We start from the raw sequence: 23,070 nt of genomic DNA, 5'->3' as shown, positions 1-23,070 counted from the left end.
ACAGACAGGAGGCGCTAAAGAGCTGGTCTGATGGGAATGTTAGAAAAAAATCTATTTAAAAAAAAATCTTGCTGGGGCTCCTGGTTGAGAATTGTTATTTTATTTATTTATTTATTTATTTATTTATGGGATTTATATCCCGCCCTATCTCCCGAAGGACTCAAGGCGGCTAACAACAATAACATATAATAAGTACAAAAATTAAGATAAAATTAAAATTAAAGTCCTCTGTGCAATAAATTAAAATTAAAAATTAAAAATAAATTAAAAATTGTAAACATAATTAAAATGCCTGTCAGTCCAGGTCAGCCAGGTGGAAAAGGAGTGTTTTGAGGCCGCGGCGAAAGGACTGGAGATCTTGGGCCATCCGAAGCTCAGGGGTGAGCTGATTCCATAGGACTGGCGCTCCCACAGAGAAGGCCCTTCCCCTGGGGTTCGCCAGCCGACATTGTCTAGCCGACGGTACCCTGAGGAGGCCTTCTCTGTGTGAGCGTACTGGGCGATGGGAATTCGTTCGTTATGTGCTGGTTTACGCGGTTAGTCCTCAACTTACGACCTGTTGCTTAGCAACTGTTCTGACAGACCTATCTGGGGATACTTACAACTTGGATTTGAAGTTCCGACATGACTCACCCCACCTGCTCCTGCACGTCAGGAGCTCAACAATCAGGCCACGTTTACAGCCATTTGCAAGTTTTGCCTTTGGCGTGAAAACCACATGGGTGACTTTGGTCCACTCACACACTCTCAGCCCATGACGTCAGGGTCAGGAGAAATTTCCTGACAGTTAGAACAATTAATAAATGGAACGACTTGCCTCCAGAAGTTGTGGGTGCTTCATCACTGGAGGTTTTTAAGAAGCGACTGGACAGCCATTTGTCTGAAATGGTTTCCTGCCTGAGCAGGGGGTTGGATTAGAAGACCTCCAAAGTCCCTTCCAACTCTTTTATTCTGTTACAGGTAGCCCTCGACTTATGATCAGAATTCAGCCCAAAATTTCTGCTGCTAAGTGAGAAACTTGTTAAGTGAGCTTGGCCCCAGTTGACAACTATTCTTGCCATACTGGGTAAATGAATCACTGCAGTTGTTAAGTTAGTAACACACGGCTGTTAAGTGAATCTGGTTTCCCCATTGATTTTGCTTGTCAGAAGGTCACAAAAAGCAATCGCATGACCCCAGGACATTGCAACCGTCATAAACATGGGTCAGTTGCCAAGCATCTGAATTTTGATCATATGACCATGGGGATGCTGCAGTGGTCGTAAGCGTGAAAAATTGTCATAACCCACTCTTTTTTCAGGGCCACTGTAACTTCAAACAGTCATTAAACAAATTGTTGTAAGTTGACTAGCCAGTTTGTCAATTCCTGTTAGAACCAATGGATCAACACCTGGCTAATCCGAAGAATGCAGACCCTGAATTTGTGGGAAAACACTAGGAATAAAATCTGAGATTGAGCTGTTTGAAGATTTGAAAGATTGGGTTAGGGACAGATCTTAATGCAGAAAATCTGTCTGTCTTGCTGAGAGTCCAAACAAACTTGACGATACATAACCAATCATTCAGTCTGGGAATGAATCTGTGGGACATGTTTCTGATAGGGAGTCAATACAGGTAGTCCTCAACTCACAACAATTTGTTTAATGACTGTTTGAAGTTACAGCAGCCCTGAAAAAAGTGAGTTATGACCGGTTTTCATGGTTATGACTGTTGCAGCATCCCCAGGGTCACCTGATCAAAATTTGGATGCTTGGCAACTGAGTCACATTTATGACGGTTGCAGTGTCCCTGGGACATGTGATTCCCTTTTTGCTTCTGACAAGCAAAGTCAATGGGGAAGCCAGATGCACTTAACAACCGTGTCACTAATTTGACAATTGCAGTGATTCACTCAACAATGGTGGTAAAAAGTCATAAAATGGGACAAAATTTACTGAACAATTGTCTCACTTAGTAACAGAAATGTTTGGCTCAAATGTTTGGTCATAAGTTGAGGACCACCTGTATTCTACTAGAGCATGTTGACATTCCTGGAGAATCCTGCTGGTTTCACTTGACTAGAGTAGAGCTTCTCTCCTGCAACTAAGGAAGTACAAACAATTGTGACAGTCACCGATTGGTTTTGTGACCAACCTGATTTTATGACCTTTTTTGCAATGGCAAATGCCAAGTTTTCAGCAAAACCATCATAAAACACCAAAAATGCAGCCTGGTTGCTGAGCGCTCAAAATTCAATCATGTGATTGCTGGGGGGGGGTCATAAATAACCACCACGTAGGTCTGTTGTAATGTTGAATGACCGCTAAGGAATTGGTCATAAGATGAGAACTACCTGTATTCTGGTTCTATTGAAATTGGGGCAACTACAGTACTTCTATATTTTATTTCTGCAAGTGTATTAATATTCAGATCAGATTTCTCTCCTACCTTTTAGACTGATGCAGATCTTCCTTTTAGGCTAAAGGATAATTTTAGGAATTTCTGTTGATTATCAGATGATCATTATAGTTTTGTCCTCATTTGGAAATACGACTACAGGTAATCCTTGACTTCCAACCATTCATTCATTCAGTGACCATTTGAAGTTACAACAGCATTGAAAAAAGTTATTTACAACCGTTTTTCACACTTACCACCATTGCAGCATCCCCATGTTCATGTGATCAAAATTTGCATGCTTGGTATCTGGCTCATATTTATGACTGTAGCAGAGTCCCGGGATCATGTGATCCGCTTTTGTGACCTTCTGGCAAGCAAAGTCAATGGGGAAGGCAGATTCACTTAACAACCATGTTACTAATTTAACAACTGCAGTGATTCACCCAACAACTGTGGCAAGAAAGGTCATAAAACGGAGCAAAACTCAATTAACAACTGTCTCGCTTAGCAACGGAAATTCTGGGCTCAATTGTGCTCGTAAGTCGAAGACTTCCTGTATTTTGCATACCAATCGTACACCACATTGAAGATAAATATAGACAGTTTTCCAAAACTTTGCAGTTCATCTCATGACATTACAAATTCCAAATATATTCATTCACTGTAAAGCCTTTTTTTATTATTCCACTCGTGAACGTCCTGTGAATTCTCCTGCCTCAGCTTGATTGTGCTGGCTATAAAATGAAAAGGGAGATCTGCAAAAAAAAAATGATTGGAAAGTACAAAGGTTGCCTCTGAAATTGATTGTAGTCGTCAGCCCCCCAAGAAGCCAACACAGTGCTAGGCTGCATTAACAGAGGGATAGAATCAAGATCACGTGAAATGTTAATACCACTTTACAATGCCTTGGTAAGGCCACACCTGGAATACTGCATCCAGTTTTGGTCACCACGATGTAAAAAAGATGTCGAGACTCTAGAAAGGGTACAGAGAAGAGCAACAAAGATGATTAGGGGGCTGGAGGCTAAAACATACAAGGAACGGTTGCTTGAATTGGGTATGTCTAGTTTAATGAAGAGAAAGCCTAGGGGAGACATGATAGCAGTGTTCCTATATCTCAGATGTTGCTACAAAGAAGAGGGAGTCAAGCTATTCTCCAAAGTGCCTGAAGGCAGGAGAAGAAGCAATGGATGGAAACACATCAAGGAGAGAAGCCACCTAGAATTAAGGAGAAATTTCTTGACAGTAAGAACAGTGAGCCATGGAACGGCTTGCCTCCAGAAGTTGTGGGTGCTCTATTATTGGAATTTCAAAAAGAGACTGGACAGCCATTTGTCTGAAATGGTACATAATATCCTGGAGCAGTCGGTTGGATTAGAAACAAGGTCCCTTTCAAAATTGTTATTCTTTCATTTTATTTTAATCTAAGATGACCTGTTGCTTCTGCTTGTGGAAGCACTTGTTATTTGAAACAATCTGATGGATTTATGGAAAATGAGCTAGCTACTCTCAGATTTCCAGCAACTGACTGGGCTGGCAATCCCCTCCACCACTGTTGGGGAAAAAAAAGTATTTTTTTTTAAAAAAACAAAGAAAATTCTATTGAGAAATAGACATACAGTACCAGAAGAGATTGAGAAATGAGAATTTGGTGCCACCTAGAGTTGTGAAGGAAAAAAAAATCTGCTAGAAACTTTTTAGCAGTTTCCCTCAATTCTGTAAAGTTTAATTAAGATGGATAGCCTTCAATTCCCAGGATTTGTCCCAACACAAAATGGTGTTATAAACCTTGCAAAGCTTAAGGCACCCACTTCATAACTTAAAACCTCCAGTTCCCTGTCCCTCAAAGGGTTCTGTCCCCATCCCCTTCTGGCCCACCTCTACTTCCTGGGTAGAAAGTTAATTGACATACAGTATACAGGTAGTCCTCGACTTACGACCACAAGTGGGACCAGGATTTTCATTGCTAAACAAGGCGGTTAAATGACACCCCCACACACACCTGATTTTACAACCTTTTTCCCCACAGTTGTTAAGCAAATCATTGCAGTTGTTATTGCGCTGAGATAATCCAGGAGTAAACACAGTAAACAGTGGTTTGTATTAAACGGTGGTTTATCTTACACTATCTACAATATCGTACACCAGTAACAATATACATACACATGTAATACAGCAGGATCCTACAAACCACAATTACAGCAGGAAATGGAAAAGAGAGAGAACACATCAGCAGAGCCTTCCCTTTATACCAGAGGGTCTTCAAACTTGGCCCTTTTATGACGTGGCCTTAGACTCCCAGAATTTTTCAGCCAGCATGCCTGGCTGAGGAATTCTGGGAGTTCAATCCCACAAGTCATAAAAGGGCCAAGTTTGAAGACCCCTGCTTTATACAAAGGCTCTTAAAGAGACACAGACCCTGCTGAGTCATTCCCATCATTACATTACATTCTACACCTTACATCACATAAGCTGGTTAGCTGTTAAACCAATACCTTGACATGAACCACCTGGTCGTTAAGCAAATCTGGCTTCCCTCATTGCCTTCGCTTGTCAGAAGTCGGCAGGGAAAGTCACACATGGCAATCAGGTGACCCTGAGATTTTGTGACCATCATAAATCCATGCTGATTGCCCAGCTCCTGAATTTCGATAAAGGTGACCATGGGATGCTGCGATGGTCACGCATTTGAAGATTGGTTGCAATCACTTTTTTTCAGGGACACTGTAACGTCCAATGGTCTCTAAGCGAATGGTTGTAAATTGAGGATGACTTGTATCAGAAATTCTGGCGAGTTGTGAAAAGTTGCCGCATTTGCTTCTACCTCAATGGCCCTCCCGACTTGCAGGCCATTTGACAAAAGACATTGACGTCAATTAATATGTCGACTGTTTAAAATCTTCCTTTTCCTAGATTTCCCCCAGGGATCGCCCCAAACAGTACGAAGAGATATCGGTCTGTCTGTAACACACAGGTAAGTATCTCGGAAGGTTGAACATGCAGGTCCAGTCAGCTTCTGTCACATGGTGATTTGGACCACCTGCAAGTCCTTGACTGACCTGGGTGGGGCTGGAATAATTTCCCAGCTCAGTTGCATAATATGCTGGGAGGAGAAACGTTTGAAGTAACCAGAACCGCCTAAGAAAACCTACCTGTACAAGCACCATCATCTTAAGAGACTGATGGCATTTTTTGCTTATACAACTTTTCTTGTTCATTTGGCTATGTGGGGGGGGGGCGGAATTGGGAAGGAAGAGGGGTTAATTAATCCAGGTATATGCTGTATTGCAAAACTCATCCGCCCAAGCTGTTATGAGAAATAGTCTGGAATCGTGAGAGTTACGCACGTAGCCCTCAACTTGCAAGGACAATGGGGACCAGAATTTCCATTGGTAAGCAAAGTGGTTGTTAAGTGAGTTGGGCCCAATTTTATGACTTTTTTTGGTCATGGTTTGTTAAGTGAATTATTGCAGTAAAGCAGGGGGTCTTCAAATGTGGCCCTTTCATGACTTGTGGACTTCAACTCCCAGAATTCCTCAGCCAGGCACGCTGGGAGTTGAAGTCCACAAGTCACAAAAGGGCCAGGTTTGAAGACCCCTGCAGTAAAGTGAAGCAGGCAGTCGTTAAGCAAACCCAGCTTTCCCCATTGATTTTGCTTGTCGGAAGCTGGCGGGGAAGGTGGCAAATGGCAATTACATGTCCCCCTCTCCCCCCCCCCCGGCACACTGCAGTACATGCCAGTTGCCAAGCGCCCAAGTTTTGACCAAGTGACTGTGAGAATGCCTCAGTGGTCAAAAGTGCAAGTACTGGTTGTAAGTCCCTTTTTTCAGTGCCATCGTAATTTCAAATGGTCACTAAATGAATGGTTGTAAGTCGAGGACTATCTGTAGTCCGAAGTACGACCTGCCTGCTCTTGTTCTAAGCAAAGCTTTGGATGCTTTCTACCAAAATTAAGTACTCAGATTCAGGGACTTTGAAATAGTTGCAAAGAAAATAAATAAATAAATAAAATAAAATAAAAATAAAAAGAAATAGTTGCAAAGGAGTCTGCTCTGTTTTTTGTTTTGTTTTTTTGCATTGTGGATTTAAGGGCATTTATTTGGGGGTTGCTTTCTGATAGGGGACTCCTCATACTATCCATAATGAGGAACTTCACGTTACTCTTCCCTTGTTTAATGGATGCTTTTGTTAAGCCTCTCTCTCTCCAGCAACAACCCAAAAACAATAGTGGAGAAAACTTGGCAGGCTTCTATAACAGTGTTTCTCAACCGTGGTTATAGATGTGTGGACTTCAACTCCCAGAATTCCCCAGCCAGGGAGTTACAAGTCCACATATCTTCAAGCTGCCACAATTGAGAAACACTGGTCTATAAGAATCTGAAATAAGGCAGGTTATGCTGAGACAAACTCCCATCGAAAGACTGCTTATTAGGAGTTTTCGGGTGTTTTGCGATGGTTTCAGATACGGTTGTCCTCTGTTTTGACTCTTCCCTTCCTTCATCATCTATTGTTTTCCTTTTAAGGAAAGAGGGAAGGAAATGACAGCTCTGATTGGTTAGTTTGACATTAAAAGTCCTTCCTGAAAGTACCCGGTATAAGAATACGAAGAAGCATCCTAGAAATCCTTGCAGCATTACATAGGCTCCTGGTGACTTGTTCAGTTTGCATGCACAGATGGTTACATCAGATACAAGGTACAGGCCAAAACCTAACTACTGTACAGCATTTGGAGCCTTGGTGGAGCAGTGGGCTAATGCCTCCTTAAGTAACACCAGCTGCCTGCAATTAGTGCAGGTTCGCATCCCACCAGGCTCAAGGTTGACTCAGCCTTCCATCCTTCCCAGGTAGGTAAAATGAGGACCCAGATTGTTGGGGGCAATAAGCTGACTTTGTAATAATGCCGCTTGGGGTGTGTGTGAAAGCCCTAATAAGCAGGCATATACATAGAATGAAGGCTACTGCTAAGCTTGTAAGCCGCCCTGAGTCTTCGGAGAAGGGCGGGATATAAATGGAATTTTTTTAAAAAAATTGGTTCTTGATCAGTGAACGGTCTAATATATCTGACATGATAGATTTGACTTTGATTCTATAACATCCATGGAGCTCCACTTTCTACTAGTATTTTTATTTTCTGGATTTACAAGACTGCTCTAAAATATTAGGTCTTCTGTAGGGAAGGAATAAAGCCAAAACATTCCCCAGAGAATTTAGCCACATAATACAGATTTATTTATTTATTTTTATTTTTATTTTAATTTTAATTCCATTTATATCCCGCCCTTCTCCGAAGACTCAGGGCGGCTTACAAGCTTAGCAGATAGTCCTCAACTTACGATCACAACTGAGCCCAAAATTTCTGTGGCTAAACAAGATAGTTAAGTGAAGTTTGCCCCATTTTATGACCTTTCCTGCCACAATTATTAAGTGAATCACTGCAGTTGTTAAGTTAGTAACACGGCTGTTAAGTGAATCTGGCTTCCCCATTGACTTTGCTTGTCAGAAAGCCGCAAAAGCTGACCCCATGACACTGCAACCGTCATAAATAAAAGCCAGTTGCCAAGTGTCCAAATTTTGATCACGTGACCCTGGGGATGCTGCAACGATCATAAGTGTGGGGGAAAAAAGTCAGTCATAAGTCACTTTTCCAGGGATGTCATTTTGAACGGTTACTAAATGAGCTGTTGTAAGTCGAGGACTTACCTGTATTTTGATATGCGGCCTCGTCGTTGGCCTGTGTATCTTTCACCAATAATATTGTTTTGCTTAATTCAGGGCCACCTTTTACAGCTGTGTTCTGTTTCCTCTCCTTCAGGTTTTCTACAAAATCCTGGCTCTCTCAGGTGTGCCAAGTGTGTCAGAAAAGCATGATGTTTGGAGTAAAATGCAAACACTGCAGGTAAGCAGGTGATAAGGGCATTCCCCCTTGCAATGGAAAATTATAATCTATAAAAATACCGCAAGCAAAACGAGAACGCCAGCAACAGAAAGAGATGAGAATGACTACAGAAGCTGCATATTCTGAAGACTGCTCACTCAGCTCTAGAGCAGACGCAGCCATCCCCTGAATAGCTGCTGATTATAAGAGTTGCTGTGTAAAAGCTGCTGATTGCCCAGCGAGTGACGAAATGACGCCTACCTGCTGAGTAAGCAGAGATCGTAGAGAAAAATATAAGGCAGCCAGGTTCCTAAGATCACTCACTCGTGTACAAATTAATGGGAGTTTGGGGGAGAATCCCAAACCAATGTTTCTTCTTTAGTCAAAAGTTTATATTTTGCTAAATGAGAGAGCCTGGGAAGAGAATGAAAAAATGAAAGCTTTTTTTTTTTGACCGACAATGCCCTGAATAGTAAAAAGCAAAGGACTGGGGCCTGTAATTATAAGATTTTGCCTTTCTGCCAGAAGAGAGTCAAAAGTGAATGAATCACTGAATGACTGTGGTGATTAATCAGTTCAAATAAAAGTCTCTGCTTTGGAAAATGCCTGTGTGGAGCAACTTAAAATGGTCAAAGGGGGGGGGGAAGATCACTGGGTGAGAATAACAATTAGAAGCAAGAGCTGCTGAAAGTACTCTGTGTAACTTTCCCCGAGCATTCAAGGGAAGAAAAAGAGACATTGCAAAATGGGATTTTAGGATGGTTGATTTCTAAAGGCGGAGACGATGCAGTTGCACTCTACAAGAAGTAAAAAAAAAGTCATTATTGTCACACACAGACACACAGACACACACACACACACACACACACACACGTATGGGAGTTGAAGTCTACGAGTCATAAAAGAGCCAAGGTTGCCTACCCCTGGTTTAGCTGATGCATATGAGTTGAGTTGCCCTTTTACAGGATTGATGCTTTTTTGGGAAACTGACTTGAATGAGTTACTGGAAAGACTGCTAATGAGGTTAAGAAGGTAAATCAGAACTGTTGAAGTAGAACTCTTTTAAAAGTAGAACTTTAGGATCAGGGTGTCTCAACCTCAGCATCTTTACCGTACAGGTGTGTGGATTTCAACACGCAGAATTCCCCAGTCACCAGGAGGCTGGCTGAGATTGAAAAGCACTGTTAGATTATGATGCTTATATTTTCCATGGCTTCCAAAAAAAACAACAACAAAAAAACCCCAACATAATGTAATGGTTAGGATGCTGGCTTAGGTTCACAAAAACAAGCATTCTTATTTCCATTTAATGACAGAAGTCATTGGATGAGCTTTGATCAATGCTAGTTGGGGTTAACGGGAATTTCAATCTAAGACAGCTTCAGGAGATTGAGCTGGACACCCACAAAGCTTCCTAGCCAAGTTCTGTGGCTGAATTTGGTCTTTCCAATCCCAGCTTCACACACTGACCCGTGCCTCCTGCTTTCTCCTGAGAAAAACAGTGGGAGTATTTTCTCTGTCCACCATTTAGCTTAGTTTGTCCCTAATCTATCTTTTCCCTTTTGCAGATTAAAATGTCATAACAAATGCACCAAAGAAGCCCCACCTTGTAGAATATCTTTCTTACCCAGTAAGTACTTCTTTATTCTTTGTCAATTTTTCTTCCTCTTACCGGATTACTTGCTGTTTATGTTCAGTTATATCCAGTTTTGCTCACCATATTATAAAAAAGATGTAGAGACTCTGGAAAGAGTGCAGAAAAGAGCAACAAAGAGGATTAGGGGGCTGGAGGCTGAAACATATGAAGAACGGTTGCAGGAATTGAGTTTGTCAAGTCTAGTGAAAAGAAGGGGCTAGGGGTGACATGATGGCAGTGTTCCAGTATTTGAGGGGCTGCCACAAAGAAGAGGCAGGTGGGTGGGTGTCAATCTATTTTCTAAAAGCACCAGAAGGCAGGACAAGAAGGAATGGATGGAAACAGAGAGAAGCAACCTGGAATTAAGGAGAAACTTCCTAACAGGGAGAACAATTAACCAGTGTGATAGTTTGCCTTTAGAGGTTGTAGGTGCTGCATCCCTGGAGGTGACACTGAAGAGACTGGACAGCCATAGTTCTAGAAGGGTATAGGATCTCCTGCTTGAGCAGAGTGTTGGAGTAGAGTAGAGTAGAGTAGAGTAGAGTAGAGTAGAGTAGAGTAGAGTAGAGTAGAATTGAATTGAACTGAATTGAATTGAATTGGAAGGGACCTTGGAAATCTTCTAGTACAGCCCCCTGCTCAAGCATAAGAACCTCAGTTAAGTGACTGTCTAGCCTCTTTTTAAAAACTTCCAGTGATGGAGCGCCCATGATTTCTTGAGGCAAGCTATTCCACTGGTTGATTGTCCTCACTGTCAGGAAGTTTCTCCTTAATTCCAGGTTGCTTCTCTCTTTGATCAGTTTCCAACCATTGTTTCTCGTCCTTCCCTCTGGTGCTCTGGTGAATGTGACCCCCCTCTTCTTTGTGGCAGCCCCTCAGATACTGGAATACTGCTATCATGTCTCCCCTATTTCTTCTTTTCTTTAGACTAGCCAAACCCATGTCCTGCAGCCGTTCTTCGTATGTTTTAGTCTGCAGGCCTTTGGTCATCTTAGTTGCTCTTCTCTGAATTTTTACCAAACTCTCAACATCTTTTTTTGTGATATGTTGACCAAAATTGGATGCAGTATTCCAGGTGTGGTCTTTGTTGTTGTTGTTAGTTGCGAAGTCATGTCCGACCCATCGCGACCCTATGGACAATGTTCCTCCAGGCCTTCCTGTCCTCTACCATCTTCTGGAGTCCATCTAAGCTCACGCCTACTGCTTCAATGACTCCATCCAGCCACCTCATTCTCTGTCGTCCCCTTCTTCTATTGCCCTCGATCTTTCCCAGCATTAGGCTCTTCTCCAGTGAGTCCTTCCTTCTCATTAGGTGGCCAAAGTATTTGAGTTTTAGCTTCAGGATCTGGCCTTCTAAAGAGCAGTCAGGGTTGATCTCCTCTAGGACTGACCGGTTTGATCGCCTTGCAGTCCAAGGGACTCGCAGGAGTCTTCTCCAGCACCATAGTTCAAAGGCTTCAATTCTTTGGCGCTCAGCCTTTCTTATGGTCCAGCTTTCACTGCCATACATTGCAACTGGGAAGACCATAGCCTTGACTATACGCACTTTTGTTGACAGGGTGATGTCTCTGCTTTTTAGTGTGCTGTCTAGATTTGTCATGGCTTTCCTCCCAAGGAGCAAGCGTCTTTTAATTTCTTGGCTACAGTCCCCATCTGCAGTGATCTTGGAGCCCAGGAAAATAAAATCTGTCACTACCTCCATTTTTCCCCCATCTATTTGCCAGGAATTGAGAGGGCCAGATGCCATGATCTTGATTTTCTTAATGTTTAGTTTCAACCCAAGTTTTGCACTCTCCTTCTTCACCCGCAACAAGAGGCTCTTTAGTTCTTCTTCACTTTCTGCCATTAGAGTGGTATCAGCTGCATATCTTAGGTTGTTGATGTTTCTTCCGGCAATCTTAATTCCAACTTTTGATTCATCTAGCCCTGCCTTCCTCATTATGTGCTCTGCATATAAGTTAAATAGGCAAGGCGACAGTATACAGCCTTGCCGGACTCCTTTCCCAATTTTGAACCAATCAGTGCTTCCGTGTCCAGTTCTCACTGTTGCTTCTTGGCCTGCATATAGATTTCTCAAGAGACAAATAAGATGGTCTGGTATGCCCATCTCTTTAAGGACTTGCCAGAGTTTGTTATGATCCACACAATCAAAGGCTTTAGCATAGTCAATGAAGCAGAAGTAGATGTTTTTCTGGAACTCTCTAGCTTTCTCCATGATCCAGCGTATGTTAGCAATTTGATCTCTAGTTCCTCTGCCTCTTCGAAATCCTGCCTGTACTTCTGGTAGTTCTTGATCCACATACTGCTGGAGTCTAGCTTGTAGAATTTTAAGCATAACTTTACTAGCATGAGAAATGAGTGCAATGGTGCGATAGTTTGAACATTCTTTGGCACTGCCTTTCTTTGGAATTGGAATGTAAACTGATCTTTTCCAATCCTGTGGCCACTCTTGAGTTTTCCAAATTTGCTGGCAAATTGAGTGTAGCACTTTTACTGCATCGTCTTTTAAGATTTTGAATAGCTCAGCTGGAATACTGTCACCTGCACTAGCTTTGTTGTTGCTCAGCTTTTCTAAGGCCCACTTCACTTCACATTCTAGGATGTCTGGCTCAAGGTCAGTGACCACCTCATTGTGATTATCAGGGACGTTAAGCTCATTCTTGTATAGTTCTTCTGTGTAATTTTGCCACCTCTTCTTAATCTCTTCTGCCTCTGTTAGGTCCCTGCCATTTTGGTCCTTTATCATGCCCATTTTTGCATGAAACGTTCCTTTCATCTCTCCAATTTTCTTGAAAAGATCTCTGGTCCTCCCTATTCTATTGTTTTCTTCTATTTCTTTGCATTGTTCATTTAAGAAGGCATTCTTATCTCTTCTAGCTATTCTTTGGAATTCTGCATTTAATTGGGCATATCTTTCTTTTTCTCCCTTGCCTTTCGCTTCCCTCCTTTCCTCAGCTATTTGCAAAGCTTCCTCAGACAGCCATTTTGCTTTCTTGCATTTCTTTTTCTTTGGGATGGTTTTGGTTGCTACCTGTTGTACAATGTTGCGAACCTCTGTCCATAGTTCTTCAGGCACTCTGTCTATCAGATCTAATTCCTTAAATCTATTTGTCACCTCTACTGTATATTCAACAGGGATATGATTCAATTCATACCTGACTGGCCTAGCGCTTTTCCCTACTTTCTTTAATTTAAGCCTAAACTTTGCAACAAGAAGCTCATGGTCTGAGCCACAGTCAGCTCCTGGTCTTGTTTTTACTGACTGTATAGAGCTTCTCCATCTTTGGCTGCAGAGCATATAGTCAATCTGATTTCTGTGTTGACCGTCTGGTGATGTCCATGTGTAAAGCCGTCTCTTGGGTTGTTGGAAAAGGGTGTTTGCTATGACCATCGTATTCTCTTGACAAAATTCTATCAGCCTGTGCCCTGCTTCATTTTGTACTCCAAGGCCAAACTTGCCTGTTATTCCAGTTATCTTTTGGCTTCCTACTTTAGCATTCCAATCCCCCATGATGATAAGGACATCATTTCTGGATGTTAGTTCTATAAGGTGCTGTAGGGCTTCATAGAACCGGTCAATTTCATCCTCTTCAGCACCGGTGGTTGGGGCATAGACTTGGACTACTGTGATATTGAATGGTTTGCCTTGGATTCGAACTGAGATCATTCTGTCATTTTGAGGATTGTATCCCAGTATTGCTTTTCCTATTTTTTTATTGACTATGAAGGCTACTCCATTTCTTCTGAGGGATTCTTGCCCGCAGTAGTATACCTGATGGTCATCTGAATTAAATTCACCCATTCCTGTCCATTTTAGTTCGCTGATACCTAAGATGTCAATGTTTAGTCTTGTCATCTCTTGTTTGACCACATCCAGCTTTCCTTGATTCATGGATCTTACATTCCAGGTTCCTATGGAGAAAAAATCTTTACAGCATCGGACTTTCCTTTCACCACCAGACACATCCACAGCTGAGCGTCCTTTCGGCTTTGGCCCAGTCGCTTCATTCTTTCTGGCGCTACTAGTACTAGCCCTCTGCTCTTCCCCAGTAGCATATTGGACGCCTTCCGACCTGAGGGGCTCATCTTCCAGCGTCATATTGTTTTGCCTTTTGGTACTGTCCATAGGGTTTTCATGGCAAAGATACTGGAGTGGGTTGCCATTTCCTTCTCCAGTGGATCACGTTTTGTCAGAACTCTCTGCTATGACCTTTTCGTCTTGGGTGGCCCTGCACGGCATAGCTCATAGCTTCATTGAATTACGCAAGCCCCTTCGCCACGACAAGGCAGTAATCCATGAAGGTGTGGTCTTACTAGGGCTTTATAAAGCGGTACTAAGAAGATCCTAGAAGATCCCTTCCAAACTCTGTTATTCTGAATTCCATGTTGCTGTTGTAGTTTTAAGAAGGCTAAGTAAAATGCTGACTTTCTCTTCTCTCTGCTTCAATAGTACCACGGTTAAGGAGAACAGAGAGTGTCCCTTCCGATATCAATAATCCGGTGGACCGGCCTTTAGAACCACAGTTTGGGACCCTCCCCAAAGCCCAAGCTAAAAAGGTACAGTATTGAGTTTTACAAAGAACATGCACAGAGCCATGTGGGGTGAGGACAAAGTTATAATCCACCGCACAGTGTTTAGCAGACACATTTTAGTAAAACCTGTGCTACTGAAAGCTAGCGCAGGTATTCCTTGTCTTATGACCACAGTTGGAACCAGAACTCCTGTTGCTAAGCAAGGTAGTTAAGTGAGTCACACTCAGTTTTACAACATTTTTGCCAAGGTTGATAGGAAATCACTGCCATTGTTAAGTGAATCAAGCAGTCGTTAAGTGAATCCAGCTTCCCTCCTTGAGTTTGCTTGTCAGAAGCTGGCTAGGAAGGTTGCGGATGGCAATCACACGATTCCAAGATGCTGTAACCATTGTAAGTACATGCCAGTTGCCAAGCGCCCAAATTTTGAACTTGTGACTGCAGCTGTGACAGTTGCAAGTGTGTGGAGCAAAGTCCCTTCCGTCAGTGCCGTTGTAATTTCAAACGGTCACTAAACAAATGGTTGTAAGTTGAGGATTACCTGTATCAAGCTGCCAGATTTTAGCAGCATTGTAATCTATACTGAGGGTCCCCAACCTTTTTTGGCACCAGGTTTTGTGGTAGACAGTTTTTCCACAGACCGGGATGTGTGTGTGTGGTGGGGGGGAGGAGGAATGCACAACCCAGATTCCTCTCGTGCAGTTTACTCTGCAACCCAGTTCCTAACAGGCCATGGACCGGTACTGGTCCATGGCCTGGGGGTTGGGGACCCCTGATCTATTGAGTTAGTCATCTTAGGATTTAAAATGCTCCAACACTGGAGGTTTTTAAGAAGAGACTGGACAGCCATTTGCCTGAAATGGTATAAGGTTTCCTGCCTGAGCAGGGGGTTGGACTAGATGACCTCCAAGATCCCTTCCAACATTATTATTATTATTATTATTATTATTATTATTATTATTATTATTATTATTATTATTATTATTATTATTATTATTATTATTATTAGAGTTTAAGTATCTTGTGAGTTGCCCATCCTGGCTTAAAGGGTTGGCCAGACATAGCCAGTTATGGCTTGATCTCGGAGTTTTAAAACCAAGCTTTCTGTCAAAGGAAGGGAAGCCAAGAAGAGAGCTTTGTCTCATCTCCTCAGAAGTTGCTGATATCCAAGAATTCTGTGTTGCTTTGATCTCTGACAGGATCATCCGACAGCAATCAATCACCTCGACTCCAGTAGCAACCCATCTTCTACCACTTCTTCCACACCGTCCTCTCCAGCCCCCTTCCCGTCTTCCAACCCCCCCAGCGCAACGCCGCCCCCAAACCCATCTCCCATGGGCCAGCGGGACAGCCGGTTCAACTTCCCAGGTGAGTTTGTTTTCAGAAGAGCAAAAAGCCCAGGTTTGCCAAAGATCACGTGAAGTGTTAATACCACTTTACAATGCCTTGTTAAGGCCACACCTGGAATACTGCATCCAGTTTTGGTCACCACGGTGTAAAAAAGATGTTGAGACTCTGGAAAGAGTACAGAGAAGAGCAACAAAGATGATCGGGGGACTGGAGGCTAAAACATACAGGGAACGGTTGCTGGAATTGGGTATGTCTAGTTTAATGAAGAGAAAGATGAGGGGGGACATGATAGCAGAGTTCCAGTATCTCAGGGGCTGCCCCAAAGAAGAGGGAGTCAAGCTATTCTCCAAAGCACCTGAAGGCAGGACAAGAAGCAACGGATGGAAATTGATCAAGGAGAGAAGCAACTTAGAACTAAGGAGAAACTTCCTGACAGTTAGAACAGTTAACCAGTGGAACAACCTGCCTCCAGAAGCGGTGAATGCTCCAACACTGGAAGTTTTTAAGAAGAGACTGGACAACCGTTTGTCTGAAATGGTATAGGGTTTCCTGCCTGAGCAGGGGGTTGGACTAGATGACCTCCAAGATCCCTTCCAACTTATTATTATTAGTAGTAGTGGTGAATTGCCTTTTGTGTAGTCTGCCCAGCCCAAGAAGAGATAAAAATAAAAACTCAGTAAAGATGCAACCTGTTTGTCTTAATATACTTTTTTTTGGCCTTGGCACCTTGTTTACATTTATTTTATCAGTCACCCGCTAACAAGAGTTCTCTGGGTGACGTTCAGATGTAAACAATAAAGCTGCCCAACCCACATTTATTATTTATTAAAGTTATATGCCGCCCATCTTGCAATTTTGATGATGGCAATGATCCGCCTTTGGCTTGTTCCAAGAGTGCCCAAAACAAAAACAAAAAACTTAAGTGTTATGCTACTTGATGTATGCAGTTAAAAATCCTGCCACAAACCCTTTTTTTGCCTGCTGGCATTTTTGTGGTGAGTCTCCAGCAGACCACTCAAACGTCAAGTCTGCTCAGCGAAGTTGGGTACTTCCAAAATATTCTTAGGCTGTAACTTTTGTGGAATAGAACAGTGTTCATATTTTTATTTTATTTTTTATTTTAATTCCATTTATATCCCGCCCTTCTCCGAAGACTCAGGGCGGCTTACAAGCTTAGCAGTAGCCTTCATTCTATGTATATGCCTGCTTATTAGGGCTTTCATACACCCCCCAGGCGGCATTATTACAAAGTCAGCTTAATTGCCCCCAACAATCTGGGTCCTCATTTTACCTACCTCAGAAGGATGGAAGGCTGAGTCAACCTTGAGCCTGGTGGGATGCGAACCTGCACTAATTGCAGGCAGCTGGTGTTACTTAAGGAGGCATTAGCCCACTGCTCCACCAAGGCTCTTGGCAGGTATCTGTTCATAAGACCTTCTGCTGTAATACATTTCTTTTCCCATATGTTCTCTGGGAATTTGTGTCCTTGCTAAAACACACTGATGTTTTTCCATTTCTGGAAAAACCAAACGTTACAAACTATGACCAAAACTCAGCCCCAAAAGTTTTCCTGCTAAGCAAGACAGTACTGAGCTAAGCATTGGTACTGAAAAAAGACAGTTAAATGGGTTTTGCTCCATTTTACGACCTTTCTTGCCACAGTTGTTAAATGAATCACTGCAATTGTTAGGAACCCGCTTGTTAAGTCAATCTGACTTCCCCATTGACTTTGCTTGTCAGAAAGTCACAAAAGGTAAATCACATGATCCTGGGACATTGCAACCGTCATAAATATCAGTCAGTTGCCAAGAATCTGAATTTTGACCACGTGGCCCCGGGGATACTGCAATGGTCGTAAGTGTGAAAAATGATCATAAGTCACTTTTTTCAGTGCTGTTGTAACTTTGAATGGTCACTAAATGAACTGTTGTAGAGCCGTGGTGGCGCAGTGGTGAGAAAGCAGTATTGCAGGCTACTTCTGCTGACTGCCAGCTGCCAGCAGTTCGGCAGTTCAATTCTCACTGGCTCAAGGTTGACTCAGCCTTCCATCCTTCCAAAGTCGGTAAAATGAGGACCCAGATTGTTGGGGGCAATAGGCTGACTCTGTAGACTCCTTGGAGAGGGCTGTAAAGTACTGTGAAGCGGTATATAAGTCTAAGTGCTATTCCTATTGTAATTTGAAGACTACCTATATCAAGTACTGTAGGTAATCCTTAACTTATAACCATTAGTTTACTGGCCATTGGAAGTTACGACAGTACTGAAAAAAGTGACTTATGATCCTTGTTCCGGTGTTCCTGAAGTCATGTGATCAAATTTAGCCCCTTGGCAAATGGCATTTTTGCAAAATCCTGAGGTCCTGTGACCGCCGTTTGCTACCTTCCCAACTTCTGACAAGCAAAGTCAAAGCGGGAAGCCGGATTTGCTTAATAACTACATGCTTCCCAAAATGACTGTGGTGATTTGTTTAACAATCATGGGAAAAAGGTTGTAGAATTGGGTGTGACTCACTTAATAATAATAATAAAGTTGGAAGGTACCTTGGTCATCTAGTCCAACCCCCTGCTCAGGCAGGAAACCCTATACCATTTCAGACAAACGGTTGTCCAGTCTCTTCTTAAAAACTTCCACTGTTGGAGCATTCACCGCTTCTGGAGGCAGGTTGTTCCACTAGTTAATTGTTCTAACTATCAGGAAGTTTTTCCTTAGTTCTAGATTGTTTCTCTCCTTGATTACTTAAAAACCACTTCACTTAGCAACAGAAATTTCGATCTCAATTATAACTCTAAGTCTGTTTGCATCTTTTATTTTTAGAAAAAAAAACTCATGGCTCTACCTATATTACACTTAAAAAATCCATCTCACCATAAGTATCTTGATTAAAAGTGCACATTCAAGATAATGATGGTTGACATGTCCCTTCGGTTAAGAAGCTTAAGAAATGTCAGGGGTTATTGCTGTATAGACTGGCAGTACAGTTAGTCCTTGACTTACGACCACGATGGAGCCCAATATTTCTGTTGTTAAGCACGACAGCTGTTAAAGTTGCGCCCCATTTTATGATCTTTTCGGCCATAGTTGTTAAGTGAATCACTGTATTTGTTAAGTGAATCGGGCCGTTGTTAAGCAAATCTGGCTTTCCCCGTTGACTTTGCTTGTCGAAGGTCACAAAGGTCACATGACCCCAGGACAGCGCAACTGTCATTATATCCAGGCCATTTGTCAAGCACCCAAATTTTGATCATGTAACCGTGGGGATGCTGCAACAGTCGTAAGTGTGAAAAACGGTCGTAAATCCCTTTTTTTCGGTGCTGTTGTAACTACGAATGGTCACTAAATGAATGGTTGTAAGTCAAGGACTCCCCGTAGGTAGCAGAAAAGGTGGGGAAAGGAACTCGTGTTGTTTTGTTTTTTGAGAATTGGGGCAATACAACCCAAGTCTTTTTCTCCACTAGAGATAGCCCACAGAGAAGGACCTCCCCCTGGGGGCCACCAGCCGGCATTCCCTGACCGGAGGCACCCTGAGGAGGCCCTCTCTGTGGGAACGCACAGGGCGGAGGGGAGTCGACGCCGGCAGCAGGTGGTCCCCAAGGTATTCCGGACCCATGCCATGTAAGGACTTAAAAACCATCACCAAGACCTTGAACCTCACCCGGAAGACAACTGGTAGCCAATGCAGCTCGCGGAGCAAAGGTGTAACATGGGAGTACCGGGAAACTCCCAAGACAAGTCTCGCGGCCGCATTCTGTACCAGTTGGAGCCTCCGAGTGGTCTTCAAGGGAAGCCCCATGTAGAGAGCATTGCAATAGTCAAGACGAGAGGTCACGAGTGCATGAGTGACCGTACACAGGGCATCCCGGTCCAGATAGGGCCGCAACTGACGCACCAGGCGAACCTGAGTGAAAGCCCCCCTAGTCACGGCTACTATGTGGTCTTCTAAGGTAAGCCGTGAATCTAGGAGGATTCCCAAGTTGCGAGCCCGGATCTCCGCTCCTTCTGGCGCGGCCTAAAGACCCATTTATTTGAACAAGCTGGCCTGGCCTGATGGGGAGTTAACTTAGGGTTTTAATATTTGTATATTTTTACTGTTTTATTAAGGGACGCGGTGGCTCAGTGGGTTAGGACGCTGAGCTTGTCGATCAGAAGGTCGGCAGTTTGGCGGGTCGAATCCCAAGTGCCGCGTAACAGAGTGAGCGCCTGTTACTCGTCCCAGCTTCTGCCCACCTAGCAGTTCGAAAGCACGTAAAAATGCAAGTAGAAAAATAGGGACCACTACGGTGGGAAGGTAACAGCGTTCCGTGCGCCTTTGGCGTCTAGTCATGCCGGCCACATGACTACGGAGACGTCCTCGGACAAACGCTGGCTCTTCGGCTATGAAACGGAGATGAGCACCGGCCCCTAGAGTCGGAAACGACTAGCACACATGTGCGGGGGAACCTTTACCTTTACCTTTACTGTTTTATTTGGGCAATAATTTAATTTTCTCTTAACTTTTGTATTTCTGTATTTTTATTATATGCCCTGTTCACCGCCCTGAGTCCTTCGGGAGAAGGGCGGTATAAAAATTTAATAAACTATAAACTATAATAAACTATAAACTATTATTTTTCTGCCTCAAGCATTTTCCAACTGTCTGCATGCTTCTCTAACTGCCTCCACTCAAAAGCACTCTCACCGGTTGCTTGTTTGTAGTTTACTAACTCTTGAACTGGGATTAATTTACTACACACACACACACACACACACACACACACACACACACTAATCGCCTCATGTGCTAACTGCCGTGACCTTTTATTTTGTTTTTTTTCCTTTTTCCTTTTCTTCTCCTTTTCTGCCTAAACCAAAATAAACAGCCGCTCACTACATTCAGCATAGACAACAGTTTATCTTTCCAGGTAAGTCCATCTTCTAACAGGTAGCTGCTCAGACATCACTTTGTTCTCCTACAAAGGTCTTTTTATGTAAGCACAGAGAGCAAGAGAGAGGGACGGACTTCTCTTCTGCATGTTGCGTTTTTCTTGAGACATCATTTCTTCCAATTCCTCTTATTCTATGTCGAAAGTTTTATAGCTGTGTGGTTATTGCAACATGATAAAGTATGATCTTTGACCTTCCTCTGCACAAATCAATTCAATAAATTTCCCTCTCCTTGTTATGAGCAACTTGAGAACTTGTGAGGTGCTGGGTTATCCTTTGAGAGATATTTCCATACCACTGTCTTTCCAGCAGTGACAGAGCTTCTGATGTGCTGACTTCGCTGGAAAAGTTGGGATACATTCAGAGATGCAGCTGCCTTGGAAATAGCCTATTTTGGACTGTATAGCACAAGGGAAGGCAACCTTGGCTCTTTTGTGGACTTCAACTCCCAGAATTCCTGAGTGTTGTGACTCAGGGCCAGCCTGTGGGTCCGACAGCCGGGTCCGATGTATCGGAGGACTCAGATGTGGGGGAGGAGGGAAACGAACCGGCTGATGATGATTTGGAGGCTTTGCAGAGTCCTCAGCCGGGGACCTCTTCTCAGCTGTGTGAGCCCGAGAGTGCGGAGGATGATGACCCACAGCTGGCCCTGTTCAAGGACGCCCGACGTAGGAGGCAGACGAGCAGGGACAAACAAAGAAAGACTATGGGACTCCTCGGGAGGAGGCACAGGGAGACCACGCCCTGAGCTCTCTATAAAAGAAGTGTTTGGGGAGGGGCTGGTTGCTGAAAGCAACTTTTCCGCTTGAGAAGACAAGCTCTTGTGTTTTTGTTAACTGCGTAATTAAATCTTGGCAGAAGCCTTTTAGCCTTGGACGCTTTCCAGACTCTTCTCTTAATTAGGGGTTGCGAGAAGAGGGCTGGTTCAGAACAGTTTGCTTTCAGCCACCCACCCCTTAATACTACGATGGAGCAGCTTCTTGCCGATAATGCCCAGCTCAACCAGCAACTCACCTTGCTGGCCACTCAGGTGGCACAACTGCAGGCTCAGGTACATGCTGCCCCCCCACCCAGGAGGAAATGTCAGTTAGCTATGCCGGATAAATTTGCTGGTAAACCAGAACTGTTTCCTGCCTTCCTGGGACAATGCCAGCTTTATATCAGCGTGAGAGCAGCTGATTTCCCCACTGACCGTGATAAGGTGGGATTCGTGTTGAGCCTTCTGTCGGGAGATGCAGCTCGTTGGGGCACGCCTCTGTTGGCACAGCCTAGCCCTTTGTTGGATAACTTTGGGGGGTTTTGTGACCATATGCGCCTCATGTACGAGGACCCGATTAAGGCGCAGACCGCCACCCGACGTCTGAAAGCTTTGAGGCAGGGTCAGCGCCCCCTACAGGCCTATATCAGCGATTTCCGGCTGCTTAGCCAGGATTCCGCCTGGAATGAGGCTGCGCTCGTGGATGCCTTTCAGGATGGCTTGTCAGAGGAGATGTTGGATGAGCTGGCCCGCGTGGACATTCCCTCAGATCTGAATGGGCTGATCCATCTTTGTCTGCGGATCGATGCCCGGCTGCAGCAGCGTAAGAGTCGCCGTGCCACCCCACAGACCCCTGCCGCCCCTGTTGTGCGTGAGCCCCCAGTCCAGAGGGAGGAGCCAATGGAGCTGGGTGCCGCCAGGTCCCGTCTATCGGTGACGGAAATGGACAGACGACGATCGGAGGGGTTGTGTTTTTACTGTGGGGACCCTGGACATTTGGCTGCTTCTTGCCCAAAGAAGCGTCAGCGGGCGTCAGTGACCAAGCCAGCTCCGAGAAAGTCCCCTGCTTTGCTATCGGGAAACGGTCCGAGCCCGATCTAGACGGTGTGAAAGATCGGGCGACCCACAACGATCACGCCGAGCGACGCCGTTCCGACGGTGCCTGTGAACCTCCACGGCATTTGATTTTGGAGGCACGACTGATCCTTCCTGGCAAGCCAGAGGGGATTCCGGTCCATGCCTTAATTGACTCTGGGGCTACCACTAACTTTATGGATTCGGCCTTTGTGGCCAAATGGGCTGTTCCCCAGTGTCCGGTGGATCCGCCCATGCTTGTGGAGACCATCGATGGTCGAGTGCTCCTGTCCGGGCCTATCACGGCCGCCACGCAACCCGTGTGTATGGCCATCAGTACCCATGTGGAGGCCATTCAGTTTTACGTCACTTCGGATCTGCACTTCCCCGTGGTCTTGGGACTGGCGTGGCTCCGGGCGCATGATCCACAGATCTATTGGTCTCAGAACTTGGTCACCTTCCCAAGTTTGCAGTGCGTGGACCACACCCGCCATATCTGTGCCGGCCAGGTGGAGGGTTCCTCAGGGGTTTCCTTGCCTCCCGTACTGT

The 23,070-nt window shown here is 44.1% G+C and overlaps 1 protein-coding gene across 1 annotated transcript in view; it reads left to right on the top strand.

Moving 5' to 3' along the window:
• The window catches only part of KSR1 (kinase suppressor of ras 1), a 206,949-nt gene that overhangs the window by 154,411 nt on the left and 29,468 nt on the right, over positions 1-23,070 (top strand). Inside the window, exons 6-11 of the mRNA XM_081346632.1 lie at positions 5,293-5,353; positions 8,192-8,275; positions 9,823-9,884; positions 14,341-14,447; positions 15,620-15,788; positions 20,627-20,668. Of these exons, the coding sequence (XP_081202758.1) occupies positions 5,293-5,353; positions 8,192-8,275; positions 9,823-9,884; positions 14,341-14,447; positions 15,620-15,788; positions 20,627-20,668 (525 nt within the window). The remainder of the gene's footprint in view (positions 1-5,292; positions 5,354-8,191; positions 8,276-9,822; positions 9,885-14,340; positions 14,448-15,619; positions 15,789-20,626; positions 20,669-23,070) is intronic.

This window comes from Vipera berus, assembly GCF_964194415.1.
Source record: "Vipera berus genome assembly, chromosome: 1".
NCBI classification, from domain to species: Eukaryota; Metazoa; Chordata; class Lepidosauria; order Squamata; family Viperidae; genus Vipera; species Vipera berus.
The sequence above is the reverse complement of the archived record's forward strand: the minus strand, read 5'-3'. Positions and strand labels throughout refer to the sequence as shown.